We start from the raw sequence: 23,227 nt of genomic DNA on the forward strand, positions 1-23,227 counted from the left end.
GATACTGGTTGTATCGATGTCTTTCCTGAGGCCCAAACTGGGACATGGAATTATAGATGTGGTCTAAGATATTTTAATTTAGCTCATCCTGCACCCCCAGGCATAATAAGAGCATTTCCCCTCCTTCCTTTCATTGTGTGCATTGCTGTTCTGGCTGCTTGGCATTCCAGCCTTGACGTATGACTCTTGGTGCTGGTGGCTGTGGTGTGAGGCAACAGGTCTTGGTCCTTGCTTTAAGAACAGGAGGGACTGATTTGGGCAAGCAAGAAAAATCCTATTTGTTCAAACACTTATCATGTTATCTTGGATTTTTCATAGAACACCGGTGGTTCACTGTTTTGGCTGAAAGTGTAGAATAGACTCCAGTCTGTGCCATGGAGGGGTTCATCTGTGCTCAGTGGGGCTATTGAGTTAATCCCATCCTGGAACAAGGTGCAAGGAACCCTTACAGTGCTGCAAGGATGTCGCCCGGGTAGTTAGTAGTCTTCTGAGGGGAAGTGTGAGAAGTGGGTGTTCCAGTTGTCCAGACATTGGCCATTCCAAGACTGTGTTCTTAAGGGATGACAATAAGGTAATGTTTCATTCCAGGAAACTGGCAAGTGAAGAGCCTATCTGGTGAGTATTTGGAAATTGTTGTCTTCCATTAGAGAATTTGGCAATCCTTTGTAAAACTCTGTTAGGTCAGAGGTGATGTTAAGTTGAATGTTAGGCGGATTCAGGTGTTCAGTATGGAAAATACTGCATGCTGTGCTCTTTCCCAAGAGGTGTTGGTCACTGGCCTGAGTACTTCCCTGTAACCTCTTGCAGGGTATGTCTGTGGCTGATTCTTCTTGTACATCACAGGAAGACCCTCTAGAGAAGTTTGAATTTGATGTCATAGAGTGCTCTTGGTGGCTGCTTCCAAGCTGAGTGAGCTTAAACTCAGACCTGTGTCCACATAACCAGATTTTGAGGGACTGCTAGATTCCTCTTCATTCATCTCCCAGAAAGGGCAGTCCCCAGTGTTTGTCCTTTGCTTTCTTCAGTTGAGAATGAGTTAGTTCATGGGTAGCCCTTGGTGCTGCAGGGAAAAGGCACCACTGGTGAGGGTAGGAGGAGTTTGGTGTTGTGATTCTTTGTTTTCCCTCGCTTCCATTGTGTTTTGTGCAGCGTTGTCTGATTCATAGAGCGCATCTTGTCTGAATGTGAAGTGGTGCTGCAGAAGTGTGAGTGAGAGCAGAAGTGAAGGGCTTTGCTGCCAGACAGGTCAAAGAGGCGCTCACTTCCCCTTTACCTAAGCTGGAGTTCTTGATGCTGCTTCCCTTCCCTTCAGACCTAGAGCTTGTGTTTGTATTGGGTATAATGTTTGATGTGCTTGTGCCAGGTCTGCCCTGCTGTGTTTTGGAGGTGGGTTAGGTCTGTTCTGATTTCTCTGGGGTGGTCAGGACACTGGGGTTTATAAATAATGTGATGTGAGAGTAGCTGCTTAACGACCTCTTGGTCTTGGACTGTGAACCTCTCCAGAATTTGTGAGCTCAGTTCTCAATGATACCACAGGCTGATAAAGGTGTGTCATCTCCTTAGCATGTGTTTCTGCATGAGACAAACATGTTTTGCTTCTATGTTGATCTCCCAAGTTATCATCAAATGGGTTTCATTTGCCACAAGTCTTGATTGAGAAATCTGGGTTTAAGCCCCCACCCAGAAACACCCACAGTGTCTGAGCTACCCTGTCTTGGCCTGCAATGGTAACACCTTTGATGTGATCTTCACCTCCTGGAATAATATTGTAGGTGAGTAAGTGGGACACACTAACACAGTGAACTGACAAGCTAGAAGAATTTTTAAAAAAATTCTTTACTGACAGTGCTAGGAATATTTCTTGAGATGGATGCTGTTGTCCTTTGTGTGCAGGCTGCTGCTGTGTCTGCATCTTCTCAAGCCTCAGTTGCCAGGTTATGAGCGTGAAGACAGTTGTGTCCTTTGTAGTAAGAAGTTTAAAAAACATTAGTTAGTGTGAGGACAAGCAAGTATCTGCATCTGTCCAGCAACTGAGTGAATTCTCTCTGACATGGGTTTTCTGATGTTAGTTAGTTCCTTGGCAGTTGGGACACTAAAACCAACTACTGTCTGCTTAGATGCCAGGGTAGTCTTACAAATGAAGGCCTTTTGGGTCTGACTTGCTACTGTTGGTAATGTGAGGAGAGGAAAACAAAACAGGAGAAACACTGTATCAAGAGGACGGATGCTTTAATTTAAACAAAGATTACTTAGACTTCAACAGAGAAATTAGCATCTCCCATTTTGGGGTTTTCATGGGATAACCCCTCTGTGTCAGTTGCAATATGTAATATTGATCTACAAGGGAAGATAAAATGAAATATTAGCTGTACCCAAATCTGTCTTATAGAAGTAAAATATTCCAAAATAAGTGATCCCTGAAGTGTTTTTTCTATTATCAGCAGTCATCCCCATGTACCTCAACCTTCTCAGAGAGACTACAGTCACCAAAATAATGTAGCACCATGGAAAACAACATAAAAAAATTGCAAACTAATTGACAGTAGATTATAAATCCCTATACCAATCCCTACACCCATATTCTACTGCTAAATAGAAATCTTTGGGATTTTTATTGGATGAATTAATTCCCAGTGTGAAGCTTTAAGGGTGTTTTCTTATTAGTTCAACGATTTTACGATACATTTTCTCAGTTGCATCAAGGCCCCAGACAAAGTCAAGATGTCCCCAAGCAGGAAAATGCTCATGGTAAATGAGATTAGTAATCCGAGGAAGTAGTTTTGCCATGTCTTTTGTATCTGCAAGTTTGTCTTGTCCACCACTCCAAAGAGCAATTGGTGTGCTTGTCTTCTCTATCTTGTATGCAGGAGGAGTAGACTGTAAGAAAGGGAGGAGACCTGAATGAATGCTGCTGTGTCAGAAGTCGTGTTCAGAGAAAGGATTCTGTGCGAGTAGAATCTTTCCCTTCTGCACTCCGTACAAAAAAACAGTAATGATGAAGGCCACCAACCTAGTGTCCATTTCCCTAACCCCATTCCCTGTTGACCGTGAAAGGAAACAACCCATCCCCTTCGTGTGTCTTTCTGTAATAAATGGCCCTGAGTTGCCCTGCAGTTTGACATCTGCTTGTGCCTTTCAGAGGTGGGGATATGGAAAGAGCAGTGTCTGTGTTTATCAGGCAAGGACTGCAAAGTTGTTGTTTACATGTGTCCCATTTTGGGCTTATGTAGGGTCCTCTTCATGCCTTAAAGGGGTGTGGAGTGAAAGACTTTTAGTTGGATTGTTCCAGACTTCGTTTGACACTCTCTCTAGGTCACAGTGTTGCTACTGATGGAGTGACAGCCCATGAGCATACTTGCCTTGTCTGTCATTGCAGAGGAAATCAAAGAACCGCAGAGGAGTAGAATGGGGATCTTCTGACTTAATACAGGATTGTCAGTTGTCTATGGGATGGTAAGGGACCATGCGCGAGATGGTTTTAAATTAACCCCTATTATTTACATGTGGTTCTGTCTTTTTCTCATTTTTGGGCAGTTTCCTAACCACCCCAAGCACTGGGAATAAAACATTGCCCATTCCAAAATTTAAACTTCAGTATTTAAAGGCTGTATGTGTGGATGGAAGGTGTCTGAGAAAACTTTAGAGTCATTCTCCACCTGTAAAATGATGTGTCACTCATAAAACAACCTGCCCTGACTCAGAAAACTCCCTACAAGTCAACTGATCTGATCAAAATTCAAAAACTTGTCAGGCACATTATCAGTGTTGCAGGAGGAGTGCAGCACTTCGGAGTATTGAGGAGTCAGTGACCAAAGCTCATACTGAACAAGTTGTGGCTGTTTCCTTTTTTCCGTACAGGATACATTAGTTAACCACAGCAGAAGCAGAAGTCTCCACTGTTCTGTACTGAATCATTGTGTCTGGTTTATTTTTGTGGTAAGTAGCTTCCCAAAACCAAGGTATGCATTTCCACTTTGTTTGTTTGTTTGTTTATTTGTTCCCATTTCAGTATTTAGCTGAAGAGCAGACCTTGAGAATTATTGGGGAACTGAAGAGCTCCATACTGACTCAGTCCTAGGACTTGAGTGTTGCGCAGACCACTCTCCCACTCCTTAGCACTCATAGGTGCTAAAATCTGCACTTTTCTCTTCTTAGTTTTGCCAGAACCCAAGGGTGAGTTTTCAGGAAAACTGCATTGCCTTACCTGATTGTATTTCTTCATGTTTTCCTTAGAGCCATAGTCAAAAGCTTGAAATTGGTCTGCACATGCCATCTGTTGATATTGTAACAAGGACAAATAAAATGAAAGTGTTAAGAGACAGTGTGCAGGAGGTGTTTTCTTGACTGTGATTGAAACCAAGGCTCAGGCAGTGGGCAGACTTCCAGAGACACTGATGATGGATCATAGGGTGAGCAGGTTCATTGCCTTTCCCATTGCTAACAACCCCTCCTGTTCCTCAGCCCTCATCCTTGGTGTGTTCTGTTATTAATATTTCACTTGACTGTTGTAGTTAGCTAAAGTTGGCGTCCCTGTTTGTGATACAGAGGTATGTCAGGGCTATTACTGGTCTAGTCTATGTGGTACTTCCTCACACATCTTGCCTTTTGTGTGTCATTTTTGTCTGGTCTCCTCACAGCAGTATCAAAATTTCCAGAGGCTCTGTGTTTGACTGTTGGGAGCAGGGTGCGCTTAGTTTAAGACTAAACTGTTGTCTTCTTGAATGTGCCTTGTCTAAAGGGAAAAACAAACAAATGAAACCCAACAACAACAACATAATAAAAGACAAATCTGTCTTACTGAAAAAAGTATGTATTTGTTTTTTTCCAAACCTTTAGGTAACTGAGGATATGCTAGAAATCTGTTAGTTGGTCTCAGTTTTCTGGCTCTGGGTTCCGGTGATCTGGATCCTGGGAACTTTAGTCAGGGGTGTGTGCAGGAGCATGCATAAATTTAAGTGTTGGCAGATGTGGTATAAACAGTGATGTGTTTCTGCGCTGTTGCTTTCTTGCCGTGGTCTGATTTGGAGCACAGGCAGAACAAGCTTAGGTCTGAGAGTGGCATAAGATGCCAGAAGAAGAGGCAGTTCCCCACATTACCGTTTTGCCAGCAGAAGTGGTTAACTGGCTTTGGGAGGTGATCCAGGCTGCAATTAGCCCTCTGGGAGAAAAGCTTAACCTGCATTATTTCTTTGTCTGGCTCATCCCCTGCCTGCTCAAGTTTCCACTATGTTCCTACTGCCTGCTAAGTGCCTGGACCATGCTCTCGTTCCCTTCTGCGGCTCTCAAGGCAAAGATGTACATAAAGAAAGCTGAATCCTGGAAGCCATTGGAGCCCAACATGCAGAGCTGCCTGACGTGCCCAGGGGAAATCTCAGTGCCTGATGCCAAAGGGACAATTCAGGTAGAGTTTGGTGAGCCATGGGAAGCAGTGCTCCCTCTGTGGCAGGTGCTCAGGGCAGCATGTGAGAAGATGTGATGGACAGTTTCCCAGATCTGTTGCCTCTGGACTTCCCTGGGGGCTGTTGGCTGCATACAAAAGCAGTTGTCAGAGTCTGTTTATACGTCAGTATACAGTTATACCTGATGCCAATGAATAAAGTTTTGTACTGATGTTCCAGCAGGATGATGTGCTATGTATGCATCCATTCGACTCTGGAGAGAAAGCAGAAGTGTTAGAAAAGCAGTGATCTAGTGTTGTGACAGAATGAAGCTGTGAAGGACGTGACGCATTTTACAGTAGCAATAAGTATGTTCATTTTTATCTTCTGGGAGCATCTTTCCCATGTTAGTCCTAAATTATATGGAAAGCATCATTTGGGAATTGTGGATGACCTTTGTTTTTGTCAGTTTCTATGATTCGTATGATGCTTTCAAATAGTGCTGCACTACACTGGTAGAGGAGGATTGTTTATAAATACGGTGTCTGCTTGTACCATAATCAGGCTACATATGTGGGACGTTTTTATGGGAATACTTGTTAAATAGTCTGAAAGACCAAAGGCCACTGGAGAACAGAGATGTGGAAGGTCTAAAAGAAAAAAAAAGTAGCATCCAGAGTACAGAAATGAGACCTTGCTGTTGAGAGAAGTGTGAAGAAACAGCTTTGAGTTTTGGCTGGAAATGTTTTGATGTGTAGCAACCAAAAAGAAAGAAACTCTTACATTCAGATGATCTGTGTGTCTTCCTATTTAGGAAGGAAAATTGTAGAAAAGAAAAAAGATCATTCTCCATTCATTTCTCCATTGTAAAAGGTTTGTTATCTGTCCAGCTTTTCTTGGGCTTAGCCCCAGAAGAGGGGACACTGGGGGACGTTAATGAAAGTTGTGACCATTCTGAATTCTGCCTTTCTTCCTTGTGTGATTTGTGTGTGTCAGGTGGCACATCTCATCATTAGCTGAGGTCCTAGTTGACATTACTTGAAAACCCTCATACATTTCTCTGTGTCCCTGCAACAGTATATAGGCATAAGGCAGAGAAATTGTTTGCCTTCAAAATTACTTTGCTTTAGTTGTATTAAGGTGTTCTTGGACATGCTTACCGTGTTCAGATTTTTTATGCTGCCTCCACCTGCGAAGCAGAGCAGACAGCCACAAACCTTTCCCAGAGAGTTGCAGAACTGTGTTAGAGGGCCTTTCAGGAGTTCATTCTGGTGAAGAGCACCTTTGCAGCCAAGTAGTAGCTAAGGAGAGGAAATATGTATATTTTTTTTCTTTTTGCAGGATTGTTTTGTGCAGACAACTCTCCCTCCCTCTTCTCTAATAGCCTTGACACTTAATTATTAACATTATAAGATGGCTGAAACTGCTACTCATCTCAGTGTCCTTTAAAGTGAGTTTTTTTCCGAGTGCACACCATGTGTTCTTCCTGCTTCTTCTTATTAGGCAAGAGCCCTCGAGGTCACTATCCCTCTGGCTTTAGTGCGCTGACCTCAGTGACAAAGGGCGGCTGGCTGCACTCATGACTGCAGAGGAGAGGAAGTAGCTTTTCGACCTAATATTTATTCCAGGCAGGTGCACAAACTGTACCATGAGTATTTCTACTAAGTACAGAGGGAGCAGAAAAATGAAAATTGTGTAGGTCTGGATTCTCTATAGTCACATAATGGGTAAAGCTTGGACATAGAGAGGATCTGCTCCTGCAGTTTGCCATAACATATAGCACCCAGAATTTCCACCATTCCCAGCAAATTCTATTAAATTGACAAACTTTGCTGTGAAATAGGTATTTCCCTTTAAGTTTCATGTATCATTTTACAAGAAAATATTTCATGAGCAAAACTGAACTGCATGTCTAATAAAATTAAGATGTGAAATACCTTATCTGTAGTTTCCTACCCGTGCGTAAGGCTAGATTTAGTAGACTACGTTAGACTCCTTTTATTTTGGTATTTGTGAGCTTCCTTCAAAAATGTTTGAACGAATAATGGTAGAAGTATGCCTTTTATTTTAAAGAAGTTGCAAAAGAGCTAACACGTAAAGCCTTGCAGCCTAGCTCTTTGGAAAGTCTGAAGTCTAACAGCACTGTCAGAAATCTGAGACACTGAATTAAATCTGTGTAGGTCAAGTGAGTCTGGTAGAAACAAAGCAGATAATTGTCTTTTAGAAAGAGGAATGACATACCCTGATCAGTGCTGGGGGAAGACGTGCAAATGTTATCAGAGGACTGGTAGCATGTGTGACTGTAGTTACTGGTGCCAAAGCAAAGAATAATTTCACCCTTTGAGCCAACTCAGGAAAAGTAGAAAATGCTATGAAGCCTGTAAGCAGAGAAGACACAAGTCAATTAGTGAAGAGATCTCCACAGGTCAAATAAAAAAAACAGTGGGCAGCAAAGAAGTGAGACTAGATTAGCAGCCCATGGATTGTTGTCCATCTCTGTACCGCAGACCTAAGGGAAGTATTTGATTCTTGAAACTTTTATTTGGGAGATGGGATTCCTTCTAAGGATACAGGTTTGTTAGAGCATGTCCAGATATAGATTTTTCTTGGAACTGACTATTTTGTGTTAAGGCCGGTTTTGGGAAGAAGATGTATGAATCAGATTGTCTTAATTCAAACACCCTCTAAAGTTCCCCAAACTCTAATGAAATAGTGAGTTTTTCAGCTTGCAGACTCTATAAGAATGTATATGTTTTTTTCTGGCAGGTAGTAATACAATAATTATCTTAATTTTTATCTTCATTATTATATTACTTATTATTATCTTAATTACATTACTTATTATCTTAATTGTCTTAATAATTATCTGAAGATTAAGAGCAGAATTTTTGCTTGTAACTAAGTGCGAACAGGTGAGAGTGAACGAACACATAAAGCAAGAGTATGAGGCAGGAAGGAAGGAAGGCAGGAAGGACAAAAAGGCTGCATCCATCCTGTTTTCTGAACATGTCTAAATTTCTCCAAAGATGAGTTTGGTGAGAAATTTAACTGGTTGCCTAAAACATAAAGATCTCTAGACAAAGAAGATAATGTCTTGGCCTAAATGATTTGTTCTCTAAAAAGACTCTTGAAATGCACAAATGAGAAGAAAGCAAAATAATTGTCTAAGCATGCAGACACACGCTGCTTCCCCTCTTTTTCTTCTCTGTTTCTGAGTGTATTTTTGTAAAAGGACAATGGCACACCATGGCCTAAACCCCAATACCTACTAATGGATCTTATATATAAATCATAAACACTAATAGCAACTGGTTTGGACCCAAGCGGTCCTAACATTACCTGCAGCTGAAGCCTCTGAGTGACCAGCATAATATACATGCTTCTGTCCTGTTTTATTCATGATGAAGTACAGCTCTGCTGGAATATCATATTTACCTATCTCATCGAAGCTACAGGGGAGAAGCAGAAAAATAATAATTCAGCTGTCACAGTGTGAGTTACTGAATGTCACCTTTGTCCATTGCACCAAGCAGGACCCACAGAAAGACGAAGCTGCACGCTTTGTCTGCATTCTTGCTTGAGTTGGGGAAGGGGGTAGAGGAACACAGCTGTACTGCCAGGCTGCCTGACACCTCGGGCTCTCTGCAGAGGAGGTTTTGCCCATTAGCTGAGGTTCTTGCAGGACTTAGCTTAATTGTTGCTGCATGGGTAAAAAAGAAAAAAATAATATTTCTCTCTCAGTTGTGACAGATGAGATTTTTCAACTGAGCTGAGCAGTCTCCTCTCAGGGCTGCACTTGAGACATGGTATCTAGTGGGAAACTTCAAGATTATAGATGCCTCCTTTTCCCTTTCCCAAGAAGAAACCAGTAGCTTGTATGGACAAAGGTGACCTGTGTACTTCCAGTTTTGCTTTTGTATATGCTGATTCCAGAAGGGCCTGTCCCAATCACATAGCCAAGCCTTTCTTCTGACCACCACACCCAGAAGAGGCTGCATCTGGGGAAAAAAGTTGGGTTTGATCGAGTCTGCTTACATGTTGGTTGTCTCACTGGAAGTCAGATTGTGTGAAAACCAGTAGGGTTTTCATCTAATCCAGAAGGGGATTTTTTCATATGACAAGAAGGGGAAAGGTGCTGCATTCCAATATTAACCGCCCAATCTTGCTCGTCCCCTGAAAGTTGCTCTCTTTAGTAATTCTTTCTCCACAGAGTACCTGAACTGCCAGAACTCCTTCTGGCAGGGCTTAAGGGTCTTGTGTTTTGAAGACCAAGTGTTCCCTCGGCTGTTTCCCAACCAGACATCAAATCCAGCATCTGCAAGGATGAAGCCTAGGCTGTTGTTGGGCAGGTTAGAAATCCAGTGAATACAATCTCCAAAAGAACCATGCTGTAGCAGGACTGCAGGCTTTTTCCCTGTAAAAGAAAAGGGTTTTCTTATACTGTAGTAGAAAGAAATGTGTAGTTAAAACCAGGGTGCAGATTCTGCTTTTGTAGGATTTTTTTAACTTATCTAAAGAATTCAAGCCACTTCCTGCCCAGGTGCTCTTGCTGAGATGGAAAAATATGGAATATTCCATTGCACGTGCAAAGGGGAAAGATGGGAGACCCATGTAAGAGATGGCTCTCTGACTTTCCTTCTTTCCCATAACTGTGTCACACCTGTATTTTGGCTGTTCCTCCCAGTAGGAATTCTGAAGACAGCAAGAATGTATCCATCCTCTGTGGTAACTTGATATTCCTCACTGGGATATCCGTGATATCTGATAATTTCACTCTGTGGGAAGTCAAAGGAGAGTTTGTCAACATGCACGTGCAACATAGAGATGGGTGGAGAAAGTGTCTAGATGATGCTTCTGTCTAGGAATGTAAACTTAGCCAAGAACGTACCAGGAAGATGAATATGATAACCTATCACTGACTTCTTCATTTCCACTCTGTGTCGTACTGGTAGGAGGGGACCCAAAAAGGATTCCTACAGGACAGCACAATCCATGCCTTGCTCTTTTGAGAATGATGATATTTATGCTATTTTTCTGGGTGCATGTCTGTTCTCTTAGAATTTGGGAATGGTGCTATTAGACACCTTGAGTAAAGCTGTCCTGCTTTGGACAGTAATCAAGATGAGCAGCGTGGAAGTGGGCTGTTCTGTGATTGCAATGCAGGGCTTCTGTCCACAGGGAACATGGCTGAGAATAAATATTGCAGGTCTTGTAAAGTAATACATCCAAGTCTTCTTCAAATCTGCTTAGGTGGTAGTTGTCTGATATTTCCCCCCATATTATAGGACAAAGCAGAACTTTCCAGAATGACTCTCCTTTTGGGAGATAGTTGGTCATGTTTTACAAGGCTGGTACAGATATGCCTCTTTAGAGATTAAGCATGCAGCACTATCTGTATGTGGCAGTGCCCAAAGATGTGGGGTTTGAGCCATAATGAATCCTATCTTTTCAAAGGGTGGTTAGACCAGCCAGGCAGAGTGGATGTCACATTACAAACTCGCTCACAGCAGCACCTACTACACTCTTGCCACTCCCATGAGGAAATCTTTGGAGATTCAGAGCAAGGGGTGTTGGATTCCTTTGTGTTGTCAGAATCTGCTGTTTGATGAAGGGATTCATCCTCCCTTGCTGCTGTACTGAGGAAACAGGTTGTTAGAGAAAGGGATGATTTTGGTTCCCTTGAGACTGGAAACCAGGCTTTGCCTCAACTCCAAAGGATTTCTTCTCTCTGGCAGCTCAGACTGTTTGGATAGGAGCATCAAGGTTTCTTCTAGGTGCGTGCTCTCTCTTACAATGCTGGAGGGACCCCTTGGAAAGGGCCCTACATTTAGCCTCCTGACAGGGACTGCTAGTGATGGGGTAGTTGTAGTGGTACCTGGAGAGGGAATTTGGAAAGAATGGGAGAGAAAGTGAGCCAACTTACAACATTCATAAAGCATTCGGGGTTGCGAGTCTTCCTGTACTGGCTTTTTTCTTGATTCAGAGTGGAGGATGTTGTGAATCCTGCTGAAAAGGGAATTGCTTGGGAGCAGAGCAGCAGGAGGAGGCACCACATCTTGGGGCTGTGTGAAAGAGCACATGCAGGGGTGTTTGCATTAGGAAGAGAATGGTGTGGAATTCCACTCTCCCCCAAGTGGGGAGTCTCCTGAAGGTTGCCCAAGGTCTGTTCCCCAAGGGGCTGCCAGAATAAGTACCTGAGTGAGGAGGGGCTGTCTGCAGCTTACCCCATTTAACAGAGTCTGGTAATGAGTCAAAGGCTCCTGTCCAAAGGGCAGACAAGTCATAGAAATAGTGTATTATCTGATATATAATGGGTAAGATTTTTTAGATTTGGAGAGCTTGGAAATGTTAGCCAAAAGTTTTGCTTTCTCTGAACTTCTTCATGAGGGAGGGAGTTCTCAATTCTTTTTATTTTTGGTTAAATCTATCATGCCCTTTGAGTCACTAGAACATTTGGATTAAACCAAAACTGGGATATACCCTTAATTTCAGTTTTGGCATTCAAACTCACTGTAGTCCATCCACTTTGAAGGAGAATACTTCCATTCTTCTGTCAATAGAACAGAAAACCTCCCACTTGTGTGATCTGGAAGCACCATTTTGTAGTAGATACTTCACCACCTTCTCCTGTTTTATTCAGTTCAAACAGAAGTAAAACATGTTCCTCTATTTCTGCATGTGAAACAACATTTGGGAACAAAACTGAGAAGTCCAGCTTAAGTCACAGTTTGTTTTTGTACTAAAGGCGAGGCAATGGGGTAGCTGTATGGTTGCCCTTTTCAGGGTATACTCATATTTATTGGGTTGTCATGTAGTTTAGGCCATGTGTTTTAAGGCACTTCCAGCTCAATACTTCTAAATCAGAAAGAGTGTATCAATTAGCTCTTGGCACCTACTGCCTCATGAATTTCAGTATCTTGACTGTAGGACCATTGAACACCAATCTAGTATTTTTATGTAACGAAACAAAGCCAAAGAGCAGCATTTACCATGGCAAACTGGAACTAACTGAAATATTTAATTAAAAAAAAAAAAAAGTAACACAAGAGACCTGAAAGATACATGGAAAGGGCCATTTCTGGAGACTTTTGATATTTAATGAAAATAAGCTTTAAGCCTTCTAGAAAGTGTACTATTGAGAGGGTCATATTTTTTTTCCACATACACTGTAATTGGGACAGAGAGGCACCAGAGCAGTTAATGTGGCTAGCAGATGTCAGGATCTCCTGGTTAACTTACAAGCAAAGCTTAAATGCATTGGAACTATGAGAGCAAAATATCCCATTTATGCACATGCTTTCAATACAGAGATTTTCATGCATCCACAGTGATATTCTTAGGAAAAAACCTAAAAAGTAGAACATAATTAAACTATCAGTTACTCCTTTTCCCACTTGCACAGGTCAAAGACTTCTTTCTCACCCCAACTTTAGCAAATATGCACTTTGATGCATAACATCAGGCTTGCAGATCAGAAAGGATGCAGGCTGTCTGCTCTTACAAGCAACTGCACAGCAGCAAGACTGCTTGTCTTTATGGAAACAGGCAAGAGAGAAAGAGACCATGAACACAAATGTACGTGCCACTTACCTCCGCTTTGACTGCCTTGCTTGTCTCTTCTGCTGCAGTTCCTAGTCTGTCTCCACTGGAGCCTGATTCACTGGCAGAAACCCTTGTCAACAGAAGGAAATAACAATTCACAAGTAACAGTAGAGTGCTGTGTGATGTTTGTATGTATAGGATTGCATGTATAAGTAAGTGCTGATTTGGCAGTATTTAAGGAGTGGAGTTATTTTTGATAAACAGCAATGTTACATAACATTCTGAAAGACCAAATTGCGCCATGGAGCAGGAGAGGTAAAGAGGCATCTCTCTTATGGTTTAGGATATTTAGCAGGAACCTAGGAATTCTTGTCCCCTGAGGAAGTGACAGGTCTTGATTTGTACTGCTGCCTGTCTTGAGGAGTGCTGTGACCACGATTTTGTGTTCTCTGTTGCTGTGGCTTGTACAGAAGCTGGCGTGGTCACTGGTTCCATACCTGTCTCTTGTTTTCTAAACCACTGTTTGCAGGCTGCTCAGTTGCAATTCTTCATTGTTAGATAATCTTAGAAAATAATAAAAGTGATTTTAAAGGTGTGTATTTAGCATCACACACATATTCCTTAATTTGTTGTTCAGAGACTAGCACAATGTGCGAAGACCAGTTTGTCCTGAATGAGCGTGCTTCTGTAAGAATTCTCAGGTATTGAATTAAGTTTGAGAAACATTATGTAAACTCTGACTCAGAGAGGACACTAACAAGATTATGTGCTTCCTGCAAACTATTTTGATGAATTCTGTGAAAACACAGTAAGTTTGGAGACCTCGGCCTAACTGCTGAATTAATTGTAGTCAACCTACAGGCTAGGTCCTCCTTGAAACTGGCCTGGTGCAGGGTGCAGCAAATTCTCTGGACTGTGTGCCAATGATAGAATCACAGATTAGTTTAGATTGGAAAAGATCTTTAAGGTCACCAAGTCCGACTGTGAACCTAGCACTGCCAAGTCCACAACTAAACCACGTCCCTAAGAACCTCATGTATGTGTCTTTTAAACATCTCCAGGGATGGTGACTCAACCTCTTCCCTGGGCAGCCCGTTCCAGCGCTTGAGAACCCTTTCCATGAAGAGTTTTTTCCTAATGTCAAATCTAAACCTCCCCTGGTGCAACTTGAGGCCATTTCCTCTTGTTCTGTCACTTGTTACTTGGGAGGAGAGACCAACACCCTCCATGCTACAACCTCCTTTCAGGTAGTTGCAGACAGTGATAAGGTTTCTCCTCTGCCTCCTTAACACCAGTGTGAACAGCCCCAGTTCTCTCAGCCACTCCTCATCAGACTTGTGCTCCAGACCACTTACCAGCTTCATTGCCCTTCTCTGAACTCTCTCCAGCACCTCAATGTCTGTCTTGTAGTGAGGGGCCCAAAACTGAACACAGGATTCGAGATGCAGCCTCACCAGTGCCAAGTACAGGGGGACTTAGTCCTGCCGGCCACACTATTTCTGATAGAAGCCAGGATGCTGTTGGCCTTCTTGGCCACCTAGCCACACTGCTGGCTCATGTTCAGTTGGCTGTCAGTCAACAACCCCAGATCCTTCTCTGCCAGGCAGTTTTCCAGCCATTCTTCCCCAGGTCTGTAGCATTGCATGGGGTTGTTGTGACCCAAGTGCAGGACCCATCACTTATCCTTGTTGTACCTCATACAATTGGCCTCAGCCCACTGATTCAGCCAGTCAGGTTCCATCTGTAGAGCCTTCCGGCCCTGAAGCAGATCAACACTCCCACCCAAATTGGTGTAATCCACAAACTTATTGAGGGTGCAGCTGATGCCCTCCTCCAGATCAATGATAAAGATATTGAACTGAATTGGCCCCAGTTCTGAGGTCTGGGCAACACCATTTGCGACTGGCCACCGACCGGATTTAACTCCATTCACCATCATCATCTGCTGTCTTGTGTGGGCAAATGAAGTGGAATAAGTCTTTGTTAGTAAACAGAATCCAAGTGTCACCGCAAAAACAATTCTGCTTTACAAAGCAGAGTGTAGTCTGTGGAAAATCCAAGTAAGTGATTTCTTAACAAAAAACATTACAGCTCAGCAAGTCTGATACTCCTTATCAGTGAGTGATAGAGAAGACTTTCCTCAGCTGTATTCCCAGCTAACAACAAGGGAGGACAAAGGGGAATGCATGTGTTCCTTTCTCCTTTGGAAACCCTGTAAAACACAAAAGTAGTGTTTGTTTAAGAAATAGTCTGTATATGATCTTGGAACTCTCTTCTTCTTCCCAATTACTTTTGTGGTTCTCATCAATTTTCTCCCTGCATTTGCCAGATGATTACCTGTTGGTTGAGCATGTATGGGAAATAAACTAGCTGTTTATCAAATGCTTCTGTCTGCTGAGGCGTTGCCCAGTCACTACGTTCCTTGGACAGCTTTAAATTAAGAGTTATGATATAGGACAACAGTGATTGTGAAAATGCGTAGATGTGTCAGCGGGTTTGTGCAGATGTACGGGCCCGCTGACGTTTACAGGACTGTTGTGTTCCACATTGTGCAGTGCTGCCTGTGGACTGAGTATGGGGTCAGGATCTTGGGCAGGCCAGGATCAGCTGGTTTGAGTGACGAGATGCAGTAGCTTATCCATAGGGTGGGCTGTAACAGAAGTCACCCAGTAGTGACCACATGAGCATCAGGATGCAAAGGGAAGGCTGGGAAGTCCTGTGCTTTTCATGTGACACAAGTGGTGCGCTGAGTTCAGCTTAAGGTTTTCTAAAACACAGGCTCTGCTCTGTGCCAGGGAGGGTCTTTTTTTGCTTGGTGAGGATGTTGAGTTAATCCCATCCTGAACCAGAGGTACAAGGGACTCTTGCAGTGCGACAAGGATGGTGCCTGGGTAGCTACCAGTCTTCTGAGGGGGAGTGTAAGCAGTGATTGTTCCTCTTGTCCAGACAGTGGCCATTCCAGGACTGCAGTTCTTGGGAATACGTGTTTCTGAGGACTGTTCTGCACACACAACTCCAGCAGGCCACAGCTTTCTTTCCTGAGAGTAGTACAACTCATGCCATTTGGAGCAGTATTATCTGTAGTGCTTGGAAATTAAGGAGACATGCAATCTTTCATGTTCTTGATGGAATGTGGTGTTCTGAAATTTAATTGATATTTAATTTAAAAATTAATTACACTTATTCTTTCTCTGGTGAATGCCCTTCTGACAAACTCTTAGTTCACGTCTGGCTCACAAGAAACTCTTGAAGAGTTACTAAATTCTTTCAGGAAGTAAGAATCAGATTTCCTCTGCAGACTGATTAGTTTGCCAATGCATTGAGTCTTGGCACCTTTTGGACAAAAAGGCTTATTCAACAAAAATAGATTTAAAATTTCACAGTTCAGATTCTCTTATAAGCATGGTAAAGAACACTAAAGCAATATGTGAAGCAGAAGTGCTTTAACTACGTAGATTTGCATGAGTCTTACACCTCATCATGGGTGGGCTGCTTATCTGTTCTCTAGCTAAAACTCAGACCAAAGTAGTCACTTAAGTAATTTTCAAGAGCGCCTGAGATGTGATGCTGGATTAAATGTTTATCTTCAGAGAGATGTTGCCTGAAGCTCTTGCTGTGCTTACTGCAGGAGGTGGTGGTGTTTTTTTTAGTTGTTTTTGTTTTAATTTGTTTCCATGTTACCATGTACAAGTGCCAGCAAACTAAGACTACAGTCGGTGCTCTACTGCTTTAACCGGAGAAGGATAGAGACAATATAAGAGTTTTGTATTGTACTCCACCTCACTGGAGAATAAATGTGAACATTATATGGAAATAAATGTTCTCAAATGTAAGATAGAGGGCTTAGATTGAAGATGCATATATGACATGCATATCTTTTAATACTTTTTTAAAAAGATACTTGAAATACAGAAAAGGTGAATTTAAACTCTAAAGGGAAAAGATATTTTGGGGTGTCTGCAGACACTTGCGATACGCATGCCCTACTTGGAAAGACTGAGTGTACAATAGAAATACTATCAGCATCTTACCCTGAGAGCCACAGATACTCAAAGGGGATGGAAGCATCAGTAATAATACTCTTCCCAAGGAAGCTCTAATGCACAAATATATAAAATTAGCAGGTTAAAGATGAATAGTTTTATTTGGGCTGGGCTATGAAGAGAAGACTGAACAAAAGATGATGAAAGTGGCTGGCTGATGTAATAAGAGGCCGAAGCTAATTATACGGGGAGCTCTCATTAAAGGTGTGGGGTCTCATTGCTTCCCTTTTCCTAGTAGGCGTCTTGAGGTGTTCTTGCAGAGGGTTTGGAATATGTTTGAGTCAGAAGGAGCTTGGGTGGCAAACCCCCTCCTTGTCCCCCTAGCCCCTTCTTCACTTGTGAAACTTTCTCCTTCTCTTTCTCTCCCCTCCCCTCCTCAGCCTGTTTTGCTACTTTCATTTTAGGCAACTGGAGGCTGTCATTGCAAAAAAGACAAAGGAAAATGCTACTGTGTTGTAACTTGTTCTGTCAGTCTCCCGTAAGCTGCTGTTCTCACGTTTACCTGCCTGGGTTAGGTTCCTGAAGACAATGGCTACCAAGTAGAAAGCACTTAGGGGAAATGTAGCTTAAGAAAGAGTGATATTTTGTTGTTAAATGTTAACCAGATTCAAACAAGCTCAAGAGCATTTCAAGTGAGGTTAACTTGTTGGGCTGGTGAACAAGAACGGAAGGGAGCAGTGAAGAACAGGCATGGGGATACTCTATCCAGAGGTACGTGAGCATTTTCTGTGCAGTAACTGAAGCTATTGAAGATGTGGATATTCACCGGGTTTGGTTTATTCCATTCGCACCCTCCCATATGCAGGCTTTTACAGATCTGGAAGTTCTTGTCCTCTGGAAATGCTGTACTTTAGATATTACAAACTGACAGAAGTACTGTTTGAGGACGTAAAGAAAATGCAATAATCAGTGGAATTATTGTGACTTCATAGAAAAACTATGTGTTCAAGATATTTGTTGTTCTTTGCTGAGAGCAGAATGATTCTGAGCATGGCACAAACAACAAACAAGTTTGCTAACTGCAAACAAATCCTTGGCTGATGTTCAATATAGGTAATAGAGTTAAAGCCTAAGGAAACATTCTCCCCTACCCTACAATTGTGTCAGGAATGTGATTTTTTTTAGCTCTTACTTTTATGGGTTTGTTCGCAGATCATGGTCCATTTAGGATACCCTAGTTTAGTTAAAGTGGTGCTTAGAGAATGTTCACATGGTGTTCATATCTTCCATGCTTATTAGTTAATATTTTAATGTACATTATTTCTCTTTCTTTATAAAGTTTTCATGTCACCCACAATTGTTTTAAAAAAAAGTCTATTGTGTAGAGGTATTGTCTTTCTTCCTGACAGTGAAAGCCTTTACTTTACTTGCACCTCTTGTCTGGTGGTCTTTTACTGAGCAATCTCAGCCGTTAAAACCATTACCTGTCCTATGATTACTTCTTACCTTTCCTGAAGCATTAAATTCTGAGTGTTGAAATCCCCTTCAGAAGGCCTCGTTGAAGATTTAATAGTATGGTAGAGATATCCTAATCTAACTACGAAGGATTCACTTTAAAAAATGAATATTCAATTTTACTTGGAACACCTGACTTTGGTGAGTGTCACTCAGTCATTGGCATATGGAACCTTCAGAATCCAATTTTTCATCCCCATCATTTGCCCTTTGATTTCTTCAGTCAGGCAGAGCCATGTGCTTTAGTTCATAGTTAGCCCTGATGCTACAGCAGGGAAAAGGCATCATGGGTGAGGGTAGGATTTTGGTGTTGTGATTCTTTCTTTTCCCTCCCTTCCACTGCATGTTTTGTGCAACATTGTTGGGTTTATTGTGTGCGTCTTTTCTGAATGTTAGGTGGTGCTGCATGCAGAAGTGTGAGTGAGACCAAAAGTGAAGGGCTTTGCTACAAGACAGATCGGAGAGGCTTTCATTAGGCTATTAGAAACCTATAGCACTCCTGTCATTCTCAACCTCTCCTTAGTCTGAGTTCTTGCTGCTGGAGAGGGAAGGAATTGCAGGTCTGGTCAAGGGCAAAGGTTAGGTTAGGTCACTGAGCAAAGACTTGAGTAGCAATAAGTTCTCAAAATCCAAGCAGGGCTTTTGCATATGTTTTATAGATAAGAAGTCTACCTTCAAGCCCTAGAAAATAAACATTGGTGTGAGTGTGTTTTTCCAACTTTCACCCAAAGTGTGGTTCTGTTCTGGGAACTAACGAGTCAGGTGTGGTGCCTCTTGTTCAGCAGTGCTCATCCAAAGGGAAAGACTTTTGTAAACTTAGAGACACGTGGACTTGTCAGTGCTTGCTGCTTAATACAGTGGCCAGCTGCTATGAGACTGGAAGACATTTCTTAAATGGCTGCAGATGAACTGGATTTATTTCTTCGCCCAAAATGAACAGAAAGTTCATTCCCCTGTGCAAGGGCTAGGAGTGCTGAGGCTGAGAGGCGCTGGGTGGCAGCAGCAGGAGTGTCTCTTACCACCATCTGCTGGAAGTCGCCTAGAACTACAAGCTCTGCCAGAAGTGCTTGGTAGTGTCTTGGGGATGTGCAAGTTATAACTCAGAACGGGAAGTGTGGATGTCCTAGTGAAACGTGTGCTGATGAATATTGTCTTCTCTTTTCAGCTCATTTGTCAGGCAGCTTATAATAACGTGTCTTGCCCTTCAGTTTGTATCTGTCTCTTCTGTAGCCTTTCTTTCCCTCTGTCTTTTTCTTCACCCTGGTTAAAAGGAAGGTCTGAGGGAGAGCCTGTCCATCTCTCACAGATGCATCCCTGATGAGAGACTGACCCTACAAAATCCTTCCTTATTTCCCCTGCAGACCTGCTTTTGTCATGTTACAGACCGGGAGCAGTAAGTGTCGGGTTTTTTTTGTGCTAGATTTCCTTGTCGGTTACAAGTCAAAAGTAGATGGAAAATGTGTGTTCTGACTTAATTTGTCATTTATTCTTATGATGTTAAAGGTGATAAAGAGCCAGGAAAAAAAACCCACGACACTGTAAATTCTCTTGTATCACCTTGTACTCCAAGGCAATATTTAGCAAGTGCCTACATATTTGTGGGCTATCTCATGTCTCTGGTTTCCAGTGCATTTGTTTATTTCATAGGAAGACAGCAAATGTTTGTGAGGTCGGTGGTATATTCTGTCTCATTTGTTCTTATTGCGTGGGCTTCTCTGTCTTACCTCAAAGTCCCTTTGAAAAGGTTCAGTATTTTGAAGAAAGGTCATTTTAACTGCACTGGCAGCCCTTTTCTAGCTTGCCTGGCTTTCTTAAGTATCTTGCTGCCTCACCTTCACAAACGGAATCAGGCCCTTGTGTGCAGAGCTCGACTGTGGTGCTCAGGACTGAGAGTGGGGAGCGGAGGATGGCACAGAAAGGCTTCTCTGCTTATTTTGTGCCCCAGCACAACACTGTAACATAGTTTGTCAAGCTCCAGTTTGACAACGTGCAGGAGGCTTAACACAAGTGTTCTTAACAGACAAGATTAGAGTTCTGCCCTTTAGTTGCTTTGTTTTGCTCAGGATTCAATGATTTTTTTAAGCTGTGTTTGCTCTAGGGATCTGCTGGGGGTATTGCTACTTGTCTGTATTTCTCAAGTTTGCCAAAGGAGGTGCCATAAACTCTCACATCTTTTCTTCAGTAACCATCACCTCTATAAGAAGAGGAGCTGTGGGGATTCTTCCTGCTGATTTGACTTGCTGAGCAGCGGTAGGAGCTACATGAGATGTCCACTCTACCCTCTCTCTGCAGCCATGTCCAAGTTTGCAGGCATACATGTGGAATCCTTTGGATCCCACATCCTTCTTGCATGTGTAGCCCAGTTTCCATGAGCCTATATGTGTTTAATGTGCTTCTACTTGAAGGAAGCAAAATGCATGTGTCTGTTTCTGTTAAAAAAAACCAAAGGGAAATGTTTCTAGTAGATTACCTAAAAGAAAGCTTTTGAAATATAATAGTTTGCTGTTGTCGATATTAAACAAATATAAAGAGATCATGAATCGTGTACTAATCAGAGTTATTTTGTGTTTAGAAGGACCACACTTGTCTGCATTATGCGGTGAGAAAACGGTTTAGCTTCCTTGACTATGTGCTCATCATAATCCTCATGCCAGTTATGCTTATTGGATATCTTCTCATGGTGAGTCTGGACGAAAGCAGGAAAGATCCATCCTGTACCTTTTCCTTTCCCCTTATTACCTTCCTCGTGGAAGTATTTTGGGCCAGGAACCTGTATAGAATATGGACTTCTTTTTTTTTTTTTTTTTTAAATCAGGGACTGATGGAGAGCATCAGAAGGAGCAGAGATTTTTGCTGTGCCTATATAGGTGGTGAAGGAACAGAATTGTACCACTGCATCAGTCTGGCATTTGCAGAAGCAAGACACTCTTCTGTTTGGAAAAACTGCAGCGTTTAGCCAAAACTACTTAGTACTATACACAGATAAATTGTCTTACTGTGTTACTCTTTCCCTTGCATGAAACAGGTCTCAAAGACTAAACAGAATGAAAACCTGATCAAGATATTGCTTAGAGCTGGAGCTGATGTTAATGCTACAGACTCTGTAAGTGGGTTTATACAAATGCAAATGTGGCTCATATGCATGCAACAATACTAAAACCAGACTTCAGAATGTTCTAGCTGGCATAAATTCTGAAGACACTGTCATGGTCAGCACTGCTAATGGCTGCTAGACTGGGTGCATGGACAAGGTAATATATTTTTCCTGTGTTGCGAACATAGATAAATTTTTCAGTGTAACTATTCTGCTGGATGGTGACTCCAATTATGAAGGTTCTTACTTGAACAACAGGAGCAGCACCCAGAAACAGCCCAGGAAACAAAACTGCCCTGTCTGCATATATAAAATGAACACTTTGGTGGTGTAACCTGGGGAATCACACCCTTATCTACCAGATCAACCTGTGGTTAAATAGATATGAGACACTTGCATGGATAATCAAGATGCTATCTCTTTAAACTAATGGCTGAAAAGGGAGAACAGCTGACTGCTTTTCCATGCTGTCAAAATTGCTTGAAAGAAGAATGCTCAAGACACAGAGTTATGGAAAATTCAAAGCTGATCGCTCAGAGTGCTCGCAACATCTTCATTGTCACTGTCAAGAATTATTCATGGGGTGAAGCTGTATTGCATGGAGTGGAGCTTGCCTGATGGGTCTACATCTCCTTATCCTTCCGCTGCCGTTCATGATCTTTGAAAATGTGGAGCTTAGAGTGCGTGAACAAAACTTGAGTGAGGTATGGGCATGGTGGGCAGGAGAATACTTCTCTGAGTTTTTCTGAGGTTTGATTCCTTGATGTTTGGAGGTCTCTGCTCAGTTTCTTGTGTCTGAAAGTCTCTCGATTGTGTTGACAGCATAGGTAAATGTAAGGAGAAAACAAACAAACAAACCAAAACAAACAAAGCCAATTTCTCTGAAAAATGGATAAAAGATTTAATTTAAAGAAAGGTCAGTTGTACATCAATAGAGAAATGAGTAAATCTCACTTTTGGGTCCCTGTGGGAAAACACAAATTGGGCACAAGAATATCTCTTTGGTGTATGTAAAATATACAGGAGAACAACAAAGATTAGCCTTAAAATAAACAGTCTTGCAGATATGAAATCTGTCCAAATCAATTGATTCGTGCAGCATGTGCACAAATATATTCATGTTTTAAATGTCCATTCCTATACACATCAACCTTCTAAGGAAGACACCAGTCACAGCAACTCCATGGATAACCTCTGACATTGAGAGATGCAAGAAACCAAAAAGACACCTCTACTGGTACCCATTACATGTGTCTGTGTGTTTACCTCTTCCCAAGGTATCCCCCTTATTGCCAAATCACAATTTTGAAAAATTTTATTGAGCGAATCAACACTCTGCATATAATTTCAAAAGTATTTCCTTATTAGTTCAACAGTTTTATGATACAGTTTCTCAGTTGCATCAAGGCCCCAGCTGAAATCAAGATGTCCCCAAGCAGGAAAATGCTCATGGTAAATGAGATTAGGAATCCGAGGAAGTAGTTTTGCCATGTCTTTTGTATGTGCAAGTTTGGTTGGTACCAACATTACTGTTGGTAATGTGAGGAGAGGAAAACAAAACAGGAGAAACACTGTATCAAGAGGACGGATGCTTTAATTTAAACAAAGATTACTTAGACTTCAACAGAGAAATTAGCATCTCCAATTTTGGGGTTTTCATGGGATAACCCCTCTGTGTCAGTTGCAATATGTAATATTGATCTACAAGGGAAGAT

At 42.1% G+C, this 23,227-nt stretch overlaps 2 protein-coding genes across 2 annotated transcripts; one reads left to right on the top strand and one right to left on the bottom strand.

Annotated features, from left to right (window-relative positions):
* Window positions 1–2,643: 2,643 nt before the first annotated feature.
* Window positions 2,644–11,439, bottom strand: LOC309439922 (lysosomal acid lipase/cholesteryl ester hydrolase-like; the record flags this gene model as incomplete). The annotated part of the gene is made up of 9 exons (XM_082053105.1): window positions 11,302–11,439; window positions 10,039–10,153; window positions 9,594–9,792; window positions 8,718–8,827; window positions 7,620–7,756; window positions 6,539–6,679; window positions 5,581–5,652; window positions 4,205–4,273; window positions 2,644–2,877 (listed from the first exon to the last, which is right to left on the bottom strand). The coding sequence occupies exons 1-9, from the start codon at window positions 11,431–11,433 to the stop codon at window positions 2,644–2,646; spliced, it is 1,209 nt and encodes a 402-aa protein (XP_081909231.1). The 5' UTR covers window positions 11,434–11,439.
* Window positions 11,440–13,221: 1,782 nt separating this feature from the next.
* LOC309440499 (ankyrin repeat domain-containing protein 22-like) lies at window positions 13,222–22,834 on the top strand (the record flags this gene model as incomplete). Its single annotated transcript, XM_082054187.1, has 5 exons — window positions 13,222–13,235; window positions 19,523–19,625; window positions 20,991–21,098; window positions 21,444–21,521; window positions 22,790–22,834. 5 exons carry the CDS (start codon window positions 13,222–13,224, stop codon window positions 22,832–22,834), a joined length of 348 nt encoding a protein of 115 aa, XP_081910313.1.
* Window positions 22,835–23,227: the final 393 nt, after the last annotated feature.

Source organism: Streptopelia decaocto (genome assembly GCF_964273445.1).
Source record: "Streptopelia decaocto genome assembly, chromosome: 5".
Taxonomy (NCBI): domain Eukaryota; kingdom Metazoa; phylum Chordata; class Aves; order Columbiformes; family Columbidae; genus Streptopelia; species Streptopelia decaocto.